The following is a 13,371-nucleotide window of genomic DNA, read 5'->3' on the forward strand; positions in this document are numbered from 1 at the left end:
ATATAATCTTAAATCTTGAATGTACTATTTTTATTAGTTTTGACAGATCACAAATTTGTTTCTGTTTGTTGATGACCTCTTTTTATTCAGTTCTTAATAAATCCAGTTCCTTAGAAAAGTACATTTCTGACACAAATCAGATTAGAATATGAAAGTAGTTTATTGCTGAATGTTCCACTTTTCTATTTTCCAAAAGGATGTACCTGGTTCCCATGTTGCACTTCAAGAATCCACAATGATGGGACGATGTTAATCAGATATACAAATATGGCTGGTGAAAACCTGTGAAAGAAGGGGGGAAGATAGTTCAGCTTTAACAAAAAAAAAAAAAAAAAAAAAAGGAAAAAAAAGGAAAGAAAGAAAAGAAATGCACACACCCTGACCACAGTGAGTCAAATCTTTTCATCTCAAGTGTTTACTTCAATGGGAAGAAAAAAACATTATGTGATTTCTGCCATATGGATTATAGAAAAACAGAGTAACTGTAAAAGGCACTAGCAGCTGTCATTCTCACTGAATTTCTAATCCAATTAATAGACGTTAATTTTAATATGGTTTAATGAGGCACTGCCAATTAATTTCTGGCACAAAACGGGATATTTTGTATTTAATATGTTTTACAAAAAGCAAATACAGCATGAGTAAATCTTCTTGGATTTTTCAGCATTGCAATTTCAGGAGCATTGACTACATTTTTTAACATTAACCTGGAATTCTGAGAGCTCAAATAATAACATCCGGTTAGAACACAAAAATCAGATGATAATGAATAGAAATGAGCAAAATCAACTGGCTTTATCTGTATCTGCTAAAAATAAAAATACACATGGCAACAGAGGAAGGGTTTTGTATCTTTTTTAAAGACTATTTATATTCATTACTAGTATTTTCTGGCTCAAAATTCAGAGGGCTACCCAAAGAGTAGGTTTTGAAGTTATACACAGGTTCAAATGCCAATTTTGACCTCTCAGTTTGCATCCTAATCCACAAAATGAGGACAGTCAGTGTATTAGTCAGCTTGGCCTGCATAACACAATACATAGGCTGGGTGACATGAACAACAGAAATTCACTTCCTCCCAGTTTTTCATATTAGAAATCCAAGATCAGGGTTCCAGTATGGTTGAGGTTTGGTGAGGGATCTCTTCCTAGTTTGTGGATAGCTACCAAATTGCATTTTATTTTAGATTGGACTCTTATAGACCATCTCAAAGTCAAAATTGTAAGTAAATGTAATTTTATTAAAATACTTGAAGTACACACATGTACTGGTTTTAAATGACCTGAAAAATAGAAATGTGAATTGCTCAACAAGTAGAATTATCTGAGATGTAATGCTGCTAAAACTGTACTATTATAATCCAGGAGAGAAAAGTGAACAAATCTAAATGGAAAAGAACATTTAGAATGGACTTTTTAAAGGCTTTCAACCCTTTCACTAATATCTTTCAACTTATGGGGAGAGGAAGAGAGGAGGGATAAGAGAAAGAGAGCTCTTTAAAAATAGTCAATATTTAATACAGAAACTTTCCCACCTTTGATTTTTTTGCAAAATCCAATTTTGAAACAAAAGGTTATTGGTCACCTTATTAAAATCTGACTTGGGAGATGGCTGGGCTGCAGAGAGATATCAAACACCTCCAGTTTGAACATGCTCTTAAAAAGGAAAGAAACAATTAATTTTGTGACCTTCCATATCAAAGGAAACATCAGGAGAGACTATTTCCTTTGTGAGATTGGGGCAGGAAATAAATTCTAGTCAGAGGACAGATGCAATATGTAAATGTTTGTTTGGATACCTCTAATGTTAGCTAGACTGCAATTTTGTTGACCCTCTTGAGACTGATTTTGGGATTAACTCCCTAACAATACTGTTACAATAATAATCTAGGGAAACCATAGATTGAAAATATAACAGCTCTTGAAAGAGGTTAAAAATAAAACAAACAATTACCTATAACATTTTCTTTTATTTTCATTCCCTTTTTAAATATTTTTCATTGATTTCAGAGAGGAAGGGAGAAGGAGAGAGAGATAGAAATATCAATGATGAGAGAGAATCATTGATCAGCTGCCTCCTACACGCCCTCTACTGGGGATTGAGTCAGTAACCCTAGCATGTGCCATTGACTGGAATCGAACTTGTGGCCCTTCAATGGAACCTGTGACCCTTCAGTTCACAGGCCAACTCTCTATTTGCTGAGCCAAACCAGCTAGGGCCCTATAACATTTCTATGTATAACATTTATTTCTAAAATTGTAAAACGTACTATCCTGTTTCAACGTATTTCCTCTAACTTGGACTCTAGTTATGTTAAAAAACAAAACAAACAAAACCAAAAAAAAAACAAAAAAAAAAACCCACAAAAGTCAAGATCCAAACTTTTCTGTGTTTCCTACTACAGAAAATCTAAATTCCATAATCTGATAGTCTAAGCTTCCATTATTTAGCTTTATCTCCACTTCCCCTTCCGCTTCCCTTACCACATCCTATCAAGCTGAGCTACTTGAAACCCACTGTGAAGATCCAACCTGCTATGTATTTAAAACAAACAAAACAAAATGTTTTGGAAAGTTGCCCTCACTTCAGTCCCTCTTCATTAGACTTAGCCCGGCCTGCGCCCTCTCCAATCTGGGACCCCTCGGGGGATGTCTGACTGCCTGTGGGATCGGTTCTAAACCGGCAGTCGGACATCCCTCTAACAATCTGGGACTGCTGGCTCCTAACTGCTCACCTGCCTGCCTGCTTGATCGCCCCTAACCACTCTGCCTGCCGGCTTGCTTGCCCCCAACTGCCCCCCCCCACCAGCCTTCTCACCCCCAACTGCCCACCCTGCTGGCCTGCTCACCCCCAACTGCCCCCCACTGCCAGCCTGCTCACCCCCAACTCCCACTCCACCAGCCTGATCACCCCCAATTGCCCTCCTCTCCTGGCCTGATTGCGCCTAACTGCCTCTGCCTCAGCCCCACCACCATGGCTTTGTTCGGAAGGACGTCTGGAAGGTCTCCTGGTCTAATTAGCATATTACCCTTTTATTAGTATAGATAGGATATGACATACCACCATAACTATAACATATCTACCAGCATTACTCTATGAGAATACATACTTCATGCGATAGGAAGGCATCTAATACATTACATTGTATATGTTGTAAGCAGTAGAAAATACTGTATTCGTAGCAATAGTATACACCCTGTCACTTCCCTTCCTGACTTGGGAATGGTTCCCCAGTTCTTTGAATGTTTCCTGGCCCCTGATGTATTTGGAAAGAAAATAGCTCTGAGTTTGGAGAAATTAAATTACAATCATGACTCTAATTCAACTGCCTCCTGTACTTCCAGCCAGATAACAGGAAAAACATCCCAGGCTAGTGCCTCCTATGGCTGAGCTCCGGAGTAAGGGCCTACAGCCCGGCACTGGGTGGGTGATAGCGACTGGAGGCACCTTGGGTCCGTCTTGCTGTCAGCCCAGCGACCAGGGCCCTCTGCTCCCAGCCCCTCCTGAGCCCCGGTGTCTCCTAACGGGGTCCCGAGGCTGCGCCCCTGATCCTGCTGCCCTCTCCTCTCTGGGGACCGGGGTGCAGCGGCGTGGGGTGCAGGCATCCCATTTTCATTAAAATGTTCAACCTGCGCCAGCTCCACCGGTGTCCACAGGCAGCCCAGGGATAGACAGTGATCCCGGAGGCACTCGCTGCCCCCACCAAAGCTCAGCCATGATGGCCTGGGGTGAGAGAGCCCCGCCAGGCATCGTAACTGTGACTTGGACCCGCTTCCTTAACCAGGGACCTGGCGCTGGGTGGGCGGCAGCGGTGCTGCCTCCCCAGCCCGTGCTGGAGCGGGTGCCTGCAGTTTCAGAACCAAGCTCCGAGGGCCTTCCCAGGTGGCAGTGGCCCTGAGCCCGCTGGCTCTCCCTCGATCCCACCAAGGCTTGCTTCTCTCACTGGTTTCTCACACTTGTTTCTCACACTTGCTTCTCACACTTGTTGAAAGACCTTCTCGGTCCACTTGCCATAGTAATCAGTTTGGGCTGAAAGGACTAGGGGACTTCGGTGGGGCTGAGGGGACTGGGCGCTGCCATCTTTGTGACCATGTGACAGTCAATTTGCATATTCTGTCTTTATTAGATAGGATGTTATTTTGACTATAAAGAATACATTTCAGCCATCTATGTTTCGTTTGACCATGGGTCCCCCAAAGAATAAAGTACTCTGTGCTCCTTCACTTGGCTAATCTACAAGAGAGGTTCTAAAATGGCTTTATGGCAAATGTCCCTCCAAATTATAATTTTCTGTTTTGGAATACTCTCCCTTTACATCTCTGCCCTTCAACATCATACCTGTATTTCAAGGGCATACCAGGAATTAATCTTAACTTGTATTTCTCCTGGGACCCAACATATTCTCACTGTTTTATAGTTATTTATATATGAGACTTAGATTTCCTAAATTCCTTTAAGGTGGATCCTGAATATTTTATCTTTATGTCCCTCCCCACTTCCCTTTCCTTCATCTTATCCTCTCCTCAGTAGTATCAGGTACCTTACTAAGTCTTTAATTAATGCTTATTTGCTTAAAAATTCATGAATTTTTGAATAAGGAAGGACTGAACAAATGCAGTGAATGGAGACTACTAGCATCTACCAGGACCTTTTATTCCTATTTCAGAAGGTCCAGTGCCAAGTGTGCTTCTTTCGTTGTGCCTCTTGAGGAATTGTCACAGTGCAGTAGAAAGTTCACAAAATTAAGAGACCCAAATTTGAACCTTGCATCTTCCATTCATTTATCATTGCAAAATCGCTAACTTCCCTGAGACTCAATACCCATGTCTATAAATAGGGATAATAATATCCACCCCATAGTGTAATTGTAAGGATTAAATGAGACAGTGTGACTTATGTGCCTGATATTTTATTGATACGGAGTTTTTGGACTGGATTGCACCGTGTTCCCCTGGGCAAGATGGTGTCCTGGGCTCTTGTCCTGTGGAGGCGAAGAATGAAACTATGGACAAAAGGTGGTATAGCAAATGTGACATTTACCGAAGAACAAGTACAGACTCCCACGTGGGTAAGGGGAAAGAATCTCACAGCACAGACTCCCTTGTGGGGAAGGGAAAAGAGTCCCACTGAGTTCCCTTTTCCCTGTTTATAAAGGCTGCAGTTTTTGTGCCTCGATATTCCCTCTGATTGGCCATCACTCCCCTTTGATTTGGTCACTGTAGCAACTCCTGAGCTCAAAGGTCAAACCTCATATGGGACACATAAGGCCCTCCTTTATTTTGTAAATATAGGCCTTTTGCTACTCCCAGTTCCCTTATGGAAATATAACTGCTGCCTCTCCCAACTCCCTTGTCTTATGGAAATGTACCCTTTTGCAGCTCTGTAGCCCTGTGCTTTTTCCATGGACCCCCTTAATTTTAAAAATTCCCTAACCCTTCCCATTTCACCCCTAAAAATTCCTATTTCAGTATGCGCTCAACACACATGAGTTGCTGCCTTATACAGGCTCAGTTCTGCAAATACATGCCTGGCTGAAAGAGGACGGAGAGGATACCCATTTAGAAGTCTCTCTTAAAATAACATAACCAGTCCTATTTTTAAACTACGATTCTCAAAACTAAGCCTATTTAAGACTCCTTGAACTAAGGGAAGTTGTGCTGCGGCAGACAACATTATGCCTCACTTCACATTCACTGGACAGGTCGTGGTTTGCAAGGGCCATTTGCCCACCATGACCTATAAAATGCCACACCATCAGGGCTACGTACCTCTTGGGCGCTGTTGCTTACGATTCTTCCTCACCGTGCTATTCTAACAGTTTTTTTTCTTTCAGTTCTGGATAAAAACTAAGTGCCTTCCTAACTCAGGCCATCACTCATATATATTCCTCTCTCTTGAAATACTTCTCTTCCTCACCTTTCACCTGATTATTTCTTTCTCATAGTTCATGTCAGCTCTATGGGACTCTAAAGAAAAAAATTTCCTCTCCGCTGCATCTAAATTAGATCTCCTTGTTATGCTGGTCCTGTCACACTCTTCACTTTTACCCCATATATTTTCAAAATTTATAATTATACATTCACATGTGTGCGGGCGCATGGCCGTCTCCCAGCAATTCTAAGTAATACAGCACTGGGTCTGTCTGCTGATCATCGTATCCTCATCTCCTTCCACAGTGTGTGGCACGTGGTGGTGGGCTCCCCACAAATAGGTAGTAACTGGATAAGGCCATGGCTGATTAAAGTTCCTATTTTCTTGCCTCTCTGTTGCTGGTTTGACTAGAAGCCTCCTCTTGAAATATCATCACAAATTGATTTTATCAGAAGTGTTACTGAAGGAAACTAATGATTCTGTTCTTCTGTGAATTTAATATTGTCCTGCTACTATGAAAAATTTAATATTTCAAAGTTACATTTTAGCCGTTACTTATTATATTGAAGGTTTGCCATATTGTTGATCGTGCACTGTCGGTGCAATTTATTTTTGGAACTAAAGAGAAATATGCATTCTAAAAATTAAAAACTAGGCCCAGCCCTGACGGGGTTTGGCTCAGTGGATAGAGCGTCAGCCTGCAGACTGAAAGGTCCCAGGTTCGATACCCGTCAAGGGCATGTACCTTGGTTGCAGTCACATCCCCAGTAGGAGGTGTGCAGGAGGCAACTGATCGATGTTCTCTCTCATCGATGTTTCTAACTCTCTATCCCTCTCTCTTCCTCTCTGAAAAAAATCAATAAAATATATTTAAAAAAACTAGGCCCAATCCTACCTTGTTCTGTGTAACTAATGAAACCAGATGCCCTTTCTCAGAATCATTTTACTCAGTCTTCATGTCTTAATGGCATCCGAAGTAAGTGCCAAGCATTTTGTATGAAGACTAATACCATAGATGAATCTAACTAACTCAAAAATAACTTAAATTAGGTTTCTGTATACTGGTTTGTGAAAATAAGACATACTATTCATACACTAACAAAAACTGGTAAATGTATGAGTAAATGAATAAAACACATCCAAGTGGAAAATATTTACAGAATTGAGAATACTCTATTGCTAATAAGCTATCTTGCCCTTAGAAACGCAGATTTATTACAATACCAATTACCACTATCTTATCAGAATACAGGAGATACCCAACATTAATACTTTAATGTCCAATTACTTTGCCTTTGCTCAGACATTTTTTTTCTCAATTAAAACCTTCCTAAATAGGAGAGCGGAGGGAAGCGGGGGGCTCGGGCAGAGGAGGGGGGAACCTTCCTAAATATATTTTTTTTCTCTCCACAGACATTTTTATTTGTTTGCTTGTTTCTTATTTCACAGCCCTTAGCCAGCATACCAATTCTCTCTAAAGTACCCAGCAGGAGCACCATCTTAAAGGATTTTTTCTCTATTTATTTATGGACCAATTTACTAATAAAATATATTTATAGGTCTTGCTACATGCTAGATACTGCTCTGAGCTCTTAAAGAGCTATATTCATTGTATTTCTTTTCAGTTCATTTCACCCAAAAATAAAATATTATTTATCACACAAAGTTGTCATTTCAGCAAATTATAATGTTTTTCACAAAATGATTATGTCATGACATTTAGCAATTTAGCCCTGCAATGAATTATATTTACTTCAACTCACCATTAGTCTAGAATTAGGATTCCATTTTCATCCTTCTAAATATGACAATTATTGTTGTTTTCTTATTGAAAAGTAACATGTATTCATTTTAGAAGCATATAACAATATAAAAAGGCAAATAGGAGAAAAATTAACCATAATATCACTGACTAGCCTGTTCAGCTTTGTTCTCTGCAAACAATGAAGATTCTAGTCTTCCAATCATATGCATAAACCTGAAAATAGATAAGATTTAAGTGAAGCAAAAATAATGTTCCAAAATTATTTTTGTGCAAATTGTGATTTCAACTTCTCAGTATTTCCTACTCTACAAATAGGAGTGGACTTGTAAGAATACTAGACCTACGTTTCAAAATCTCACATTAAACTGCCTTGAGTGTCCTCAATAAAATTTCTGGAGCACTTTATAATAATAGGCCTACTTTCATGGAAATAAAAAAAGTAGGTCAAGATACCCTTTTGTGGGCCCCTAAACCCTGTTTAACAATTTAAGAATTATCTGTCCTCCGTACATGTACTGTAGAGTGCTTTCTCTAAGGGGGCCTTAACACCTACCCGCTCCACCTGGGCTGCTCAGTTAGGCCTTTCTGTTAATGCAGGGGCAAAAAGTGGCCAAGACAACAGCCTCAACATATGACCAGTTCTCTCATTCCCTCAAAACTCACCCCATGCTCTTGCAGAACACACAACCCTTGCATACTTGCAAAGTCACAAATCTGATTCCAGCCACCACCCACTTGTCTTCCTAATTAGAGCCCCTCACAGCCACCTCTCTCCCAGAGCCCTCTGTCTGTATCTGGCACTAAAGATGGAGGGAGGCCAGAATTAAATGGCCATAAGCTCATGAAAACTACACCCAAATAAAGAATTAAATATGGAGTATGTATGTTTTAACAGGTGCTGACATCAGATGATAGAGTTGTATTGATGTTGTGCTCTCATATCAGTGTTTTTCTCCCTCTCCCTTCCGCTATCTCTAAAAATCAATAAAAGCAGATCTTTTTTTAAAAAAAGGAACAGAAGAGACAAGGAGGAATTTTAAATGGGTTGGGAATGCTCATTGCAATGAAATCATTTTTTATATTTCCAACACTCTTTTAAAATGCCTACATTTATGTTTTGTTAAGGGAAAACTACTTCTGAAGGTGAATATTAATAATAATTGTCATTGTTGTTGCCCATTTTAAAAATAAAATCATAATCCCAAATTATGATATAAACCAGTAGCAGCAGTACTATAGACTTCACTTAACCTAAAATGCCCCAAGAGGATATCTAAAACAAGAACAAGCGTTATTAAAATTGAAGTTGCCCACATTCAAACCTCAGCAGTATGCTTCACTATGAGCAAACTAGTTATAGGAACAAAATATGCATCAGTTTTAGGATGCATGTACTATTTTTCTCATAAAATTTCTGAGGCAAAGCAAATCATGACATCTTCCTAAATGAATTGGTTCCAACTGAAACCCTAAGTACTGCCATCATCATAGTCCCTCAACCGGAAAAGCCCTTCTTTCTTCTCTCCACTCTTGTAAAACCAACAGCTACTTCAAAGCCAGTGAATAAATCACAAGAAATTTTCTCTGTCTAACAAGTTCTACCATACTGAGTGTATCTTTATTCTGCAGTCTTTCTGCACTCCTGAACTTAATTTGTGGAAAAGTGTTTGGTTCTCAGAGTGTTGTTCTCATGTAACTGCATATATTGTCCTGTTCTCATACAACTGCATAGCACCTAGTACAATAAATTATTGTCTAACTAGAGGTCTGATTCATGAAATTTGTGCAAGGGTCTCGGCCCTCGCAGCCGTGGCTTCATCCGGAAGGTCGTCTGGAAGGTTGTTCGGCTGTCCAGTCTAATTAGCATATTATGCTTTTAGTATTATAGATGAATGAGTGAACAGGAATTTTAATGGTCTTTGGAGGACAAAATGCATTGCTGGCATTATGTATGTAAAACTTTAATTTATTTTATTCTATAAAAGACAATGGTATTTATTTCTGTCCTATAAAAGAGATTGGCTTTCCACCTCAGGACCAAAATAAAGACAACCTAGAATTTTTCCCCTCTTCTGTTTCCTTTTACATTCTGTTTTGGTTTATAAAAAGATGTCTGCTCCTGCAAGAGTGTCTTTGAGCCATGTCCCTATGCAGTCTGAACTTTTCTACATTTTGTTTTAAAAGCAGAATTATCCCAGTGCTCATTAGCAGGTTACCAGGGATTAACCTACCTAACTTTGAAAAAGAAAAATATATTGCGACCCTTTCTCTGGTATAGGGAATCCTTGTCCCTAAAAATATATGTAGTTGTACTATCCACAGGCAAAATCTAATTTGTTTATTAAAAGCAGAGGATAATAATTAGGCTGATGGAATTTGATCCTGGGGTGGGGAATCCTTCACTAAGCCTCAGCTTTCTCATTTGTCAGTAAGAGCAAGAATAGTTCCACCAGGGCTATTGTGGGGAATAAATGAGGTAATATGCGTGCAATGCCAATGCCTGATTCAATAAATATGAGTGCTCACCGGAAGCTAGGAATTATATTTGTGATTTATTATTACTAGTTGTGACCTTAGATAAACAATCTTGCCTTGCTGTGTAACAATGTCCTCATCATAAAACAATGATAAAGATGTAAACTAACTCATAGGGTCATTGTGCAGATTACGTGAGAAAATGAATGTAGAGCAGGCTGGGAGCTTTGTCAGTACTCAATAACTGATACCTGTTACCACCTCCATTATCACCATCAACTTCATCATCATTCTCATATCTGTTATTAACAGGCTGTCAGAAAATGGCACAGCCATTTTATTAAGAGGCTATTTCAGGTGGATCAAATAGGTGTGTGGGACAGGAGGCTCAATCAGGGAAATAAAAAAGAAACAAAGAAATACTGCCAAGTATGAGGAGGGCTGATAGCAGCGCTGATGGTGGAGAGGATTTTTTTATTCCCGAAGAATTACTAACATTTACTCTAATAAACAAACAACATTAAGGCAGTTGCACCCCCAGCTACCTCTTTGAGGTCAGTCAGACAAACTGAAGATAAAATATAATCCCCCTTCTCCTAAACAACTATGAATAAGTAGGCTTATATTCAGAAAAAAAGAAAATATGTCTCCACCTGGCATTTTATATTAACAATCTTGATGTCTTTTAGTATTATTTGAATATGAGTTTCAAAAAAAGTGCATTTTTTGATACCAGTATATAAAAAACTATTTTAAAAACTGGTTTTATCAAATGGTTTATGCCCCCCAGGTTTAACTGTCATACCAATACTTCCAGAGTAGTGAGGGACATGCACAGGGGGAGAATAGCCTTTGATGTAAAGATTAATTTTCCATTGTTAGTAAAGAAGTTAAACTATTCAGATTTGACCTGATGCTGTATGCATAATAATGCCACCACCAGGAGAAGGGGAAGTGCATGAAATTTAGCAGTGGTTCATGGGAGCTGCCCACACTTTGTTTTTCTCCCAGTCTGGTAAAAGAAGCTACAGAATATTATAAGTTTAATTTTCAGTTCAAAATGTCTCAGTTGAACATACTAAGCAAGGACATTATTCAAAGGTTTAGTTTCTCAGGGGGTCTCATTAAAGCAGACTTAATTATTGTTTTGATCCCTCCCAAGTCCATTGTGAAATAGAAAAATATGACTTTTTCTTGGGAGTGAAGCATTGTATTCATTCAAGGTAGCATAAGACTCTTCTTTCTAAACCCATGACTCAGATCACTAAAAACAAAGTCATTTGCTGATAACATTCAACATATGCTTCCCAAAAGGATGCAAAGTTAAGACACCCTTTTGCATTGAGCTCAAGGCTCAGGAGGTAAAATGTGCACATACAACTTTGAATATTGCAACTCTGGAATCACATAGTAGGTGGCGTGGATAAATCCAGTGCACAGTGGAAAGTGTTACTGGAATAACTGAAATACTAAGGAGATATTTCAGGAAGTATGGACAGCAAGTGTGAACAAGGAGAGAAATAGTGTATCTGCTGAGAGACTTTCCAGCGCCCAAGCTGGCCATCTGGCAATCACAGGGTCTTCTTCCCAATCCCTTCATTTCATCTTCCCTGATACCCAAAAAGGTCATCAGGAGAAGACTGCTTTTACTTCCCAACTTCCTCTCTGGCTTTTTTATAAACAATTTTGATCAGGAAGATACATGTGTCAAATACTATAGAATTACATCATATTGAGTTCCACACTACACAAAACTTGTTCAAGATCAGAAGTCATATATTTTCCATCAAATCTAGGTTTTTTATTTCTGCTCTTGAACTGTCTAAATTCAATTAAGTAATCAAAACGAATTTCATTGAGGGGTGTTTGTTGTTGTTTTGTTTGTTTTTTACAGAATTTGTTTGAATTGAAATCCATTTAGGATAGAATCTCTTCTTATTCCTAATTTATCCTTTTGTTTTTCAGTTGGGAGACACCTAGACATTTATAACACATGATGTTTCAAATGAGATGTGCTAAAGATATAAAATTTAGAAGAAAATTTCCCCTTAGAGGTAGGATACATGAGGAGGAGAAGAGATAAGGAAAAGTAGAACAGGAAGTCAGTGTTTGTCTGTCTTCTGGATGTATGTCAGAAATGTCCCAAGGCACAGCTAGCTCGTCTCTCCCTCGAATTTTCATCTCCTTGGCTCATCCATGTCTAGCTCCCTCTCTGCTTTAATGGACTCAGCTCAAATGGCTTCCCAGAGAAGCCTCTCTGACCACCCAGTGGAACCTTCCCCCTGGTTCTCCTTCCCTCTGTAAGCCGTGTCCCAAAGGCCTTCATAGTTTTAATAGTTCATTTATTTATTTGCTTACTGTTATTAATTCACTCACTTGTTTATTTACTTTGGTATTTCCTGGCTCCCCTGATTAAAATGTGAGTTCTTTCAGGACAGGATTTTACCCGTGTTATTCACTTGTGTATTCTTGGCACTCAAACAATGTTTAACACATATTAGATGTTCCAGATATTTTTGTTGAATGAAGAATGATAAGGCTCTGTACTTGCTCTAGAGAAATCTGCTCAACTTTCCCTACACTCACCAACCTCAGAATATCCCTTATCTACACAGTCTTTGCACTCCTCTCTCTTACCTATTTTTCCTGCTACAGATCAAATACTGTGAAGTCTCCTTTGTCCGCCTTCCCCTCCCCACCCCAGTAGTACCCATCATATCCTTTCTCCTCTAAATTGTTGGAGTCTTAATATCCCTCCTCTCCCAATTTCCAACTAAGTGATCCTAAGTAAAATGATTTTTAACAGCTCTGTGCCTCTGTTTTCTCATCTAAAAATGGGTGAGATAGAGGAACAAAATAATTGTAGCTTCTATCAGTATCAAATCGGATAATCTGTATAAAACCTTGAAAGAACCTCAACATTAATAAATGCTAAATAGTCATAATTATTCTTCTTCCCACACATTTGAGTGCTTAATCAAAATGATTCCTTTTATTTTAAAATTTTGAGTCTTTGTTTTCTGTTTCCTCTGCTTGTGCATTCAGTGTCTAACATAGTATCATGCTTACTAATTAGACGGTTCAACTAATAGTTATCTGATTGCACTTAATAAAGGAAGAGGGAAGAGAGATAATGACAAGAGGCGCCCAAATAGGTGAAGTATTTTATTAACTCAATTATATTTACCTTGTGTTTTTGAAATTCCAATGAAGAAAGCTCAGTGCTTAAAATTATGTACTTTTGCCAATAAATTCAACTT

The 13,371-nt window shown here is 39.0% G+C and overlaps 1 protein-coding gene across 1 annotated transcript in view; it reads right to left on the bottom strand.

Annotated features, from left to right (window-relative positions):
* TMEM26 (transmembrane protein 26) overlaps positions 1–13,371 on the bottom strand; it is a 38,792-nt gene that overhangs the window by 21,329 nt on the left and 4,092 nt on the right. Inside the window, exon 2 of the mRNA XM_070432814.1 lies at positions 204–282. Coding sequence (XP_070288915.1) covers positions 204–282 — 79 coding nt within the window. The remainder of the gene's footprint in view (positions 1–203; positions 283–13,371) is intronic.

The sequence above is a fragment of the Myotis yumanensis genome, unplaced genomic scaffold, assembly GCF_028538775.1.
Source record: "Myotis yumanensis isolate MYYU_CA2020_CCGP unplaced genomic scaffold, mMyoYum1.0.hap1 SCAF_13, whole genome shotgun sequence".
NCBI lineage: Eukaryota > Metazoa > Chordata > Mammalia > Chiroptera > Vespertilionidae > Myotis > Myotis yumanensis.